Source organism: Pseudomyrmex gracilis, unplaced genomic scaffold, assembly GCF_002006095.1.
Source record: "Pseudomyrmex gracilis isolate BER0280 unplaced genomic scaffold, ASM200609v1 scaffold_876, whole genome shotgun sequence".
NCBI lineage: Eukaryota > Metazoa > Arthropoda > Insecta > Hymenoptera > Formicidae > Pseudomyrmex > Pseudomyrmex gracilis.
Genome location: NW_018021460.1, coordinates 39,832 through 50,519, shown reverse-complemented (window position 1 = coordinate 50,519; position 10,688 = coordinate 39,832). Strand labels below are relative to the sequence as shown.

General features: G+C 31.6%; 2 protein-coding genes across 4 annotated transcripts in view; both read left to right on the top strand.

The window, feature by feature from the left end:
• The first annotated feature begins 1,845 nt into the window (after nt 1-1,845).
• On the top strand, nt 1,846-8,747 carry LOC109861615 (fatty acyl-CoA reductase 1-like). Of its 3 annotated transcripts, none has more exons than XR_002251006.1 (9): nt 1,846-2,492; nt 2,590-2,738; nt 2,842-3,144; nt 3,237-3,485; nt 3,603-3,782; nt 3,916-3,996; nt 4,442-6,265; nt 6,368-6,642; nt 8,468-8,747. XR_002251006.1 is itself a non-coding variant. In XM_020441335.1 (7 exons), exons 1-7 carry the CDS (start codon nt 2,040-2,042, stop codon nt 4,515-4,517), a joined length of 1,491 nt encoding a protein of 496 aa, XP_020296924.1. In that variant the 5' UTR covers nt 1,846-2,039; the 3' UTR covers nt 4,518-6,293. The 3 variants fall into 3 exon arrangements, 1 of the variants encoding a protein (XP_020296924.1); XR_002251007.1 differs by having other exon boundaries at nt 6,336-6,642; XM_020441335.1 differs by lacking the exons at nt 6,368-6,642; nt 8,468-8,747 and having other exon boundaries at nt 4,442-6,293.
• Nucleotides 1,901-10,688, top strand: part of LOC109861613 (fatty acyl-CoA reductase 1-like) — a 14,165-nt gene continuing 5,377 nt past the window's right edge. Inside the window, exon 1 of the mRNA XM_020441333.1 lies at nt 1,901-1,920. The gene's annotated coding sequence lies outside the window, so the exon portion shown is untranslated. The remainder of the gene's footprint in view (nt 1,921-10,688) is intronic.

The following is a 10,688-nucleotide window of genomic DNA, read 5'->3' as shown; positions in this document are numbered from 1 at the left end:
ACAGTTTTCTACACATCCTACGCGATAGGTTTACTTATATCTCGTGTACGCAATTCGAACAAAAAACAAACAATAATAACAAGTAACGCGTCTAGAATTCGACGACAGTTGAAAAAATTAGAGACAGCGAATGACAAAACTCCTATCTCTCTTAATATTTCTTTCGTAGTTTGCCGCGAAGTTCGAGTATCTAAAAACGACTGAAGCCCGAAATTCTTCGACGGCGATAAGTTTAAAAGGTTAAACGATCACAATTAATTACACTTTCTCTCTAGTTGCGATCGATACAATTTCACTGCCACACAATTATACAAATAGTTATTGTATTTAATTGCTTTACGTGTGACGCATACACGTGTGTGTTCACGTATACGGACGAGTACGAGAATAGCACAGCTATCACAATGACGATTACGACTATTCAAATATCGACACTCACGAGTATGACATATCATCATAATTAAAATGATTTAATTTTTAAAAATTCTCCGTTATTAGGATCATTTCTTTTGAAGAAGTTTTTTTTTCAAAGGGAGTTAAAGAAACACGTTTATCTAAGAAAAAACTATATATTGCTTCTCTTTCAGAATTAAACTTTGCTTTTACTTGTTTATAAGAATATGTGTGTTTGATCGAAACTTTCACCGAAATTTCATGAAACATAGCACATTTATACCCAAAATGAACAGATGTATTGTACAAGACACAATTATTTTTCTCTGAACGCTGTGGATGTAGAAAATTGAGTGTCTGTCTCGTTTGTCAATGCTTGTTATTTGCCGCTGACTAAACATATATATATATTAAATATGAAATAACGTTATAAAAACCGTTTTGCAAGATGTTGTGCAGAAATATAAGCCTCGGTGGCCTAACAAGGAAGGCGATGGCCCGAAAAGACGAAGATTCCACGTTCGACTCTTGGTTAAGGAGTTCTTTTCGCAATCTTTTAAAACTTAGGTAGAAGAGTATTTGAGGTCTATCATATATGTGATGCAAATATAGCATTATATACGGATTTAAGAATTGTAATTTTAATTCAAAAAACTCATGTGTAAAAATTTACACGTGAATACATACATACATATGTACATACATATAAATATATATACTATACATTTCTGCACAACATCCTGAAAAACGGATCTTATGACCTTATTCCACATTTCTTATTAGACTTTAAAAAGCCTGAAGAGTTTTTATTAATATATATATTTTTGATAAGAATGGTTTCTTTTCGGCGATTCCGGTCTTCACAAACCATTAATTATACGCGGAATAAAAATATACCACCTCTGATTACTAACAAAATAACGTCTTTTATTACCTAACACCACTCTAAATACAAAAATATTTACAATATTAATACGTAAAAACGAATAGACATATGTTTATCACGTAAATGTACGATATCTGATATCAACCACTGCTTGATCTCGATATGAAAGATTGTTTATAAGATTAAATTACAAATTATTAGCGTATATTACAATCTTACTTCTGATCAAATAAATGTTTTGTCTCTTTCTCTTCGTTATAAATCTTGAATAATCTTGACTGACGTTTAAAGGTGCGAATCCTTCACCTCATCAAGGTTTGTTTGCCCGTAAATCTACATACAATGATGTTTTTAAATCAATTTATCAATAATAAATAAGAACCACTGTCTCTCTTAAATATATACTACATGTAAACTCATATCTATACATACCGTATTCATTATTCAGCATATAAAAAACGTGCTTCCGTGGACTTTGTCAAGCATTGCGCAATCATCGNCTAAATTACACATCATTTTCTTTCTAACAAACTCAGAATTCGGCTCATTTCCGTGTTAAACTTTTGTGAAGAAACACCAAGTGCTGTGGTGTTTTGTTCTTTCATACCGTAGATAAAAAATTAACTTTGTTGACATTAAAAGTGCAAAGGTTTTAATTGATAATAATATTTTATATTTTTTATTATTTTATTATTCCAACGCAAAACACTTGATATTTCGTTGTGTCTATTTTAAAACCGTGTTGAATATTTGAGTTACTATGACTGGAGACGCTGATACATTTATACCTACCTTTTACTCCCATCGAAGTGTGTTTATTACTGGTGGCACAGGTTTCCTGGGTAAAGCGTTATGTGAAAAATTACTGAGATCTTGTCCGGATATTGAAGAAATATTTTTATTGATACGACCGAAAAAAGGATTGACCATCACCGACAGAGTTAAGAAAATGTTGAATAACAAGCTTTTTGATTTATTACGGCGCGAACGGCCATCCAGTTTCGAGAAAATCATTCCTATAAGTGGAAACGTGAGTGCTAAAGATTTAGGATTATTGCCAGAGGACAGGAAAATGTTAAGTGAAAAAGTCTCGATAATATTCCACGTAGCGGCTTCTGTCCGCTTTGACGAGAGTCTTAAAGATGCGATTTTCACAAACTTACGGTCAACGCATGACGTTTGTCTTTTGGCCCAATCTATGAAAAATATAGTGGTAAGATATTGTTTCGCAAGTACGTTTTTCTCAATAACGTTGTGTGCACACTTAACATATTTTAATAACGTTATGTTTCTTTTTCTATAAAAAAAAGGCTCTGCTTCATGTGAGCTCGACGTACACACAAAGCGATAAACCCATCGTGGACGAGGTCTTGTATCCTTTGGAGAATGTTGACTGGAGAAAAACGATCAAAATCGCTGAGACCATTGACGATGAGATTTTAAAGATTTTTACAGCGAAGTAAGTTTTATACAATTGCCCGTGCACACAAAACACATACGTTGTATTGTGTATATATTGCCATTGTCAAAATACGTTCACGCCTGTACATTGATTTTTGCAGATATATTGGAACAATGGCAAATACTTATGTTTTTACGAAAAGACTAGCCGAGCAAGTGATAAATGACTTTTCCGAGTCACTGCCTTGTATTATCCTTAGACCATCTATTGTCGTACCATCAGTCAATGATCCTGTGCCAGGCTGGATTGACAATTTTAACGGACCCATGGGCTTGCTTACTGCTGGTGGAGCCGGAGTTTTACGTGTGGTTCACTTGGATTCTAATGTACTTTCCGATTTTATTCCGGTAGATATAGTGATTAAAGCAATGATTATCGCAGCTTGGAAACGCGGAATGAAAAAGTACGCATGTGATAAAGCCACTTTTTAGTATTTAACTTACTTGTCTCGATCACTGTAAAAATTTACACTTTATACTATGTTATACAAATCAGCATCTCCGAGAATAATAATCTTCACATTTACAATTGCTCTGTAAACACCATGAATACCATAAGTATCGGAAAGTTAATACGCGCAGGATTTCGTGCCGTATATGATATTCCTTTTGAGCGAACAATTTGGAAACCACAGACGATTATGACAAATAGTGGATTGTTATATTACATATTGGTATTAGTTTTACATATTGTTCCGGCATTATTAATAGATGCTGTGTTGAAAATATTACGTTTACGTCCGATGTAAGTTTTATTTTAAAATTCTGATATTTACAGGCCAGATATTCAAAAATGTGCAGTATCACATGTGAAATTTTTGGTATAAGTGAATGTGTAACGTATATATTATGATTTATATAGGTTACTGAAGTTGCAACGAAGAATATATATGTCAAACCGTGCATTGTCCTTTTTTGCAACTCATTTCTGGCAGTTTACTAACACAAATTTAATAAACATCTTCGAGAATCTGAGCGCTGCTAATGAAAAAGATTTTGGATATAAAAATAGTGTAAATTGTGGCACAGAAGAATATATCAGGTGCGTATTAAATCTCACACATGCGAATATGTACTACGTACGTAATCTTATTAGGATAATAGTTGCTATGTCAAAAAAATTGATTCTTTGTTTAAAAATTAGATTAATAAGTAATTATTATATTTTATTTCAGACATGGCATTATTGGTTCTAAACTCTACTTGCTCAATGAAGATATGAGTCGCTTAGAACAACTCAAACGTTATCGTAAAAAGTAAGAGTAAACGAATAAAATGATCACTGCAAGATTGTCAATCAATGTTTTTATCAATTTCGAGTGTTTTTTACAAATTTTTGTGTTGTCTTAAAAAACGTGTCTTTTTAAAAAACAATATTATTGCATAGAATACTTGAGATTGTTATAATAAATATTGCATATAACATTCTCGGATAGAAATGTTTTTCACATGATATTGCAAAGTACGTGCGCACTCTGATCGGTGGTTGTGACGTTCGTAGTTACCAGGTCATAACGGAAATGCGGACATTTAGTAATTTTCATGAGCTGTATTGTCAAAAGCATGTTAATATTCGTTTTACAGAAACCAATGTCAAACAAGTTTGCTGCAAAAACTGCGTGATATTTGATAAAATGTTATATATTATAAGTGATAAAAACGATAAAATTAATTAATGCATTGCCATTATTGATGTTTCAGATTGGACTGGCTTCATGAAAGTATCAAACTGTTGTTTGTGATTATGCTATGCTACATCTTATATTCACGTTTATGATTGCACAATAGGTAAATTAGTGTATAAATCAAGAAAGTAAGTTTTGTTTATTTTTTGAGATAGGTGAAAGTTATTTGATAAAAGTGAATGTTTAAATTAGTTTGTAATACTGGGCAAATATATTGTAAGAATCACGTAAATCTGTGAGTATAAAACTTCGAAATAAGTTTCGCTGGTTAAAACAATACAAGAATGATACGATATAACATAAGTGTATACTTTACAGAATGTTTCACTGACTTGTATTTCTTCAATTACCAACATCAAAAAAACATTCGGTTAATATCACTTTAACTAGTGTATTTTGAACATTAGATATCTACATGAATACATACTGCAATATACAAGGTATTAATCGCTCTCTTAAAGATTTAAGATTTTTTTTTATTGCATAATCGCGATACTATTTCTCAGTAGCAATGGTTGATTATGTGAACGGCATCGATAACAAACTTCGGAGCGAGGAAACGTAAGCAGATAAATATATGAAAAAACTATGTGTGGGAGTGTATATGTTATTCTGTTGCTCAGAAGAGAATCTTTCTTTTGTGATTTCGGACATATTTTTTCTATAATTTAACTAGGAAAACGAGATTGCAACTTGCTTATCTTTCAAAGTTTTTTTATTGTAGTGGAATCCGATTGTAGAAAAACGTTTTGTGTAATCGGTCATTCGTGCGCGATTTTCAAGAAATTTTGTTTTTGCGCGTTTACCGGTATCACGATATTATACATCAAACGTTCTGAATATTGAATATATTATGAGTTAAAATCACACACACACACACACACATGCACATAAATAAATGTTAAATACAATATGTAAGTGTAAAGTAGACTGCTTTTCGAACTTTTAGAATATTGCGTATCATGAAAGAAATTCTTCATTATTTTCTGTAAACGACTTCATTATTTCCTATAAATAAGCCGATTATTCAGTTAGACTCATTTACGTACAAATACTTTGACAGAAAAGGACGCGAATAGGTTAGATCACATCAACATTTGTAAGTTGCTGACTATCCACCTATTTGAAACTTCTTAGTATCTATCACATACTACTTTATAAACGTTATAAATATTTTAGTTAATATGAGTAAATGTATGGTTTCCTGGGTAAAGCGTTATGTGAAACATTACTGAGAAGTTGTCTGGATATTAAAAAAATATTCTTACTGATACGACCGAAAAAAGGAGTAACTATCAACGACAGGTTAAAGGAAATGTTGAAAAACAAGCTTTTTGATTTATTACGGCGCGAACGGCCATCCAGTTTCGATAAAATTCCTATAAGTGGGAACGTGAGTACTAAAGATTTAGGATTATTGCCAGAAGACAAAAAAATGTTAAGTAAAAAAGTCCCGATAATATTCCACGTAGTGGCTTCTGTCCGCTTTGACGAAAGTCTTAAAGATGCGATTTTCACAAACTTGCGATCAACGCGCGTGACGCTTGTATTGTGGCTCAATCTATGAAACATAGTGATGAGTGTTTTTTATCGATTTATATTGTTTCGCAAGTATATTTTTCTCAATAACTTTGTGTGCTGGACAACATTCTAATTCTAACCGTTATATTTAATTTACATAATCGAAATAGGCTTTAGTTTACGTAAGCTCGGCAGTTACACAGTGTGATAAACTCGTCGTAGACGCGGTTTTTTATCCTTTGGAAAATGTCGCGTGGAAAAAGACGATCCACATTGCTGAGAATACTGACAACGAAATTTTAAAAGTTTTTACCGCGAAGTAAGTTCTATATTACACTCGCGCATGCACACGAGATACATGCGTTGTGTCGTGTATATATTGTCATTAGTAAAATATGTTCTTGTTACTTAATTGTTGCAGATATATACATCCCATGACCAGTACGTACGTCATTACAAAACGCCTAGCAAAAAATGTTATAAAGGATGTTTCTGAATCGTTGCCTTGCGTTTTTATTAGACTTTCAATTGTAGTACCTTCACTTAGCGATCCGATTACGCTATCCTTTGTAATTAGGTCGCATTTCACAGCGTGGAGCTTTCACGAGGAATCTTTTAAAATATCAGCGATTTCTCTTATTCTCTTCGCTCTTCTCGCAAAGCCATTAACGTACCTGATGAAATGTGTACAAAACCGTAAGTTTTTAAATATAAGAATAATTTTTAATAGATTAATCCTAGTCTTTCTCTCTCTGACTCTTTCTATCTCATATTGCATAATTCTCGACGCATCTCTAATCTTGTTTTCTCGTGTTATGAAGACGATAATAATTTCTTTGGAATAACAACATTTATCTTATGTCGCAAATAAAGATAAACGCTCGAGATTGCAACATCAAATTTCATGTTACATTGTTGAATTAAATCTATTCTTCTTTATTTTGCACGTGACAATTTCATGTGACACGTATTATATATAATATGAATCTTTTCCTCACATCGTTTAACAAGACTTTGTGCGATTCCGTTTACTTTAGTAACAACAGCTATTTAGTAAACAATTTATCCGCAATTTGTCGGCAATTGTAAGCAAAAATACTCAGCAAATTGGCGTCAACTGTGTTCGCAGTAGGTTTAGATTTTGTTGGCAAAGTTCGGCGACAAAAAGTAACAGCAAATTGCTAGTAAAAATCGAGCACAGCTTGATAATATAACCTAAGATCAAATTAACACAAAAAATGAAGCGAGATCTGCGCAACACGATGTGATAGCAAAACGACATTTATAATATAAAAAAATAATTTAAATTTATAATTTATGTTGTCGAGTAAATTTTCTTTGTTACTTTTTAAGTTGTTTTCTTTAATAGGCAAAATGTGAAAATATTGCACAAAAATGGCATCGTGAATAACGATGATCTGCAATAATTGCATTACAATGATTCGCCGTAACGCAACAGTTTTGTCAAAATAAAATTTTGTAAATATTATTTTTCGAAAATTGCAAAAAAGTCTTTGTGTATTTCCATAAGCATATATACCCTGATAGGAAACCATTTACAAAAACATGTGACGAAATTTTGCACTAAAATTGTAATTTGCAATTATACAGACATATTTTAGGAAATACCCTTACAAAAAAGAACTACTGCCGATTACATATAAATAAAGTCAGTAATGTAAATATTACTGACAATTACATAAGAATATTATTATTTATTACAGGAATCACTGAGAATATTACTGGCAATTACACAGAATGCCAGTCATTTTTTCGTACCACTGCCGCAATATATTATTGCCAGTAGTTCTTTTTCGTAAGGGTAGATGCAAAAACATTGATCTTTTCTGAAATATTTGTAGTTGTTTGCAAAATTACTTTCCAAAATACTATTTCGGCAAAAGAATAACGATATGGCGAATCATCTTAGCAGTATATTTGCAAAATTAATTTCACAAAAAAATTGTCCAATAATTGAGAAAAGAAATTCAGCTATGTGATGTTTCAAATATGTAGAAATATGATTGCATATGAAGAAATGCAAGAAATCGCCGTCATAATGTCATATTTGTGCAATATTTTCACAATTTGCCTATTGGAGGTATATACTGTGGAAATGCATAACGACTTTTTCGCACTTTTTGACAAATATTATTTACAAAATTTTATTTCGACAAAACTGATGCGTTATGGCGAATCATCTTAGTGTAATCATTGCAAAATCGTCGCCATTCATGATGTTATTTTTGTGCAATATTTACACAAATGTGCCTATTATGGTATGAATTAAGGTGATTTCTTCATATGCAATTTTATTTCTACATATTTTAAACATCACATAACTGAAAATGTTTTCTCAATTATTGGACAATTTCTTTTAGAAATGAAGTTTGCAACTATACTGTTAAGATGAATCGCCATGTCGTTATTCTTTTGCCGAAATAGTATTTGGAAAGTAATTTTGCAAATTACAATTTTGTACAAGATTTTGTCACATAATTTTGTAAATATTTTTTATCAGGATTAGTATTACTTCGTAGAATAAACCCATTGTATCAGAAATCATCTCGACTGGACTCGAACTTGGAATCTGGAACTCTTTGATTACCGGCGGACACTCTAACAATTCAGCCATTGAAGCTTTCAAAATCATTTACTGATATTAGTACTGATTCTAAGTAAATCAATGTGTTCCTAAGTAAATCAGCGAAATTTTAACTGAAGTAAAACTAATTTATTGTATTACTGACACCTAACTCTTTAATAGAGTTCAGTTTGGCCAATATTTAATCGCTTTTCTGCTTAGCAAAAATAATTATGTAATAATAAACGATAAATATCGTATGTGCATAATATAAGTTATCTTTGTTGATAATTTAAAAATATTGTAAAATAATTTAAAATTATATTATACCGACAATTAATTGTTAAAAAAAATATAAATACTAAAATATTTCACGTAGATGTCAGTTTAATATTTATAATTATTGTCGATTAAATATTCAAATTTAAATATAATTCTATGTATAGTATTTATAACAGATTATATAACTATGTACATATGTATATAATTTGTAGAAATAAATTTGAGATATATGCCAATACTTCTTTATAAATTTAGCTGAACTGCAAGTCTTACTTGGTTTTTGCTTTCAATTTGCTGTCAGATTAAGTCGCACAGATCTTGCTTTTTATTTGGCGTCAATGTGATTTCGATTTATGTTATCAAGCTTTGCACGGTTTTTATCAGTAATTTGCTGTTACTTTTTGTCGACAAGCTTGGATATCCTTTACAGAAATTTAGTACCTGTACTACACCAAATTGAGTAATAAATTACTAGTCTATAAGTATCCAGTGATAATTTGGCTAATTACTGAAAATTATTGGATATTTACTGAGGACTTATTACTGATAGTGAATTACGGAATAAATTACTGTTAGTGCTTGCATAGAAATTTGTTTGAGATTTATTCGGAAATCAGTTAGATTTTTCCAAAATATATTGGATTTTCCATGGAAATTTTATATCGCTTCCAATTGGAAGTGTAACGCGCTTTGCACTTTAAAATCTAAAAAAAGATTCTATCTATAATCCAAGTAAAATTCCTTATTAAAAGAAAACAAGTACCAATGCCACGTCTTTTTTTGAGAAGGGAATTAATTCGAGATTTCACTCAAATTAATTTTTGGAGGCTCGATTTATCTCGCTGATCGATCGATGAATTTTGTTGAAAAGGACCTGAAAAAATCCTATAAATGATGGTGGGATTTGAATCCGAGACCTTTATATTTGTAGCTCCCTCAGTCCGCGAGATCACTTGTTCTTTAATAAATCGTAATTATTTTTATCTACTTTTTTTCAAGTTATCTTATACATTCCATTTTATTTATTTAAATTATTATTTTATTAAAGATATTTTAATGGAATATTCCTACAACAATAGATAAAAATATTTCTCTTATTATTATAAATGTGCCAGTACTTTTTGTCACAGCTAAATTATTGAGTCAATGATTCATCATATAGCTTCAGTATTTGTTTAGTAAGTTATTCTGCAACCAAATTACTGAGTCGCTAATTCATCATTGAGTCTGAGCAATGGATCACATAGTTTCATCACTCAGCAAGTAATTCAATGCAGCGGCTCTCAGTGATTCTGCAGTACTTCATTACACGGCTCAATTACTGGACCAGTAATGAAGCATGCATAATACAATTATTAAACTACTAAAAATTGTTGACACAATAATAATTAAATTAGTGAAAATCACACTGCGATTTAATAATTAAATTACTAAGCACCAATAATTAATCACTCATGTCTCAGTAATACTTTCCTGGAAGGGATATTTCTGATAGCAATTTTGCGACATCGGCAGATATAACAAGCACTGCAGTATATTTGATGTCTTTCTGCTAAAAACAATTTGTAACAAGCATTTGGCAAACTCTGCTTTGACATACTTAGCTATCTGAGTACTTTTTCAGTCCATCGCTCCATCCTGGTACAACGAGAGTTCTGACACGACTATGTGCTCTCGGTAATTAGAGTTGTCTTACGTGCTTTGGATATATTGTAGAAAGATATCGTTTGCATTTATTGACAAAGCTGCGATAATTGTCAATTTGTATGTATGTATCGCTTGTGTGTGTATATAACCGAGTGCCGAGGTCACGAGATAACGTCAACTGTACAGAGAGAGAGAGAGAGAGAGAGAGAGAGAGAGAGAGAGAGAGAGA

What these genes read in the sequence shown, in the direction of transcription:
- LOC109861615 (XM_020441335.1), top strand. Translation starts at nt 2,040, where the DNA reads ATGACTGGAGACGCTGATACATTTATACCTACCTTTTACTCCCATCGA. An exon ending in AATCTATGAAAAATATAGTG is followed by an intron (nt 2,493 to 2,589) that starts GTAAGATATTGT and finishes TATAAAAAAAAG; the next exon opens with GCTCTGCTTCATGTGAGCTC. An exon ending in GGCACAGAAGAATATATCAG is followed by an intron (nt 3,783 to 3,915) that starts GTGCGTATTAAA and finishes ATTTTATTTCAG; the next exon opens with ACATGGCATTATTGGTTCTA.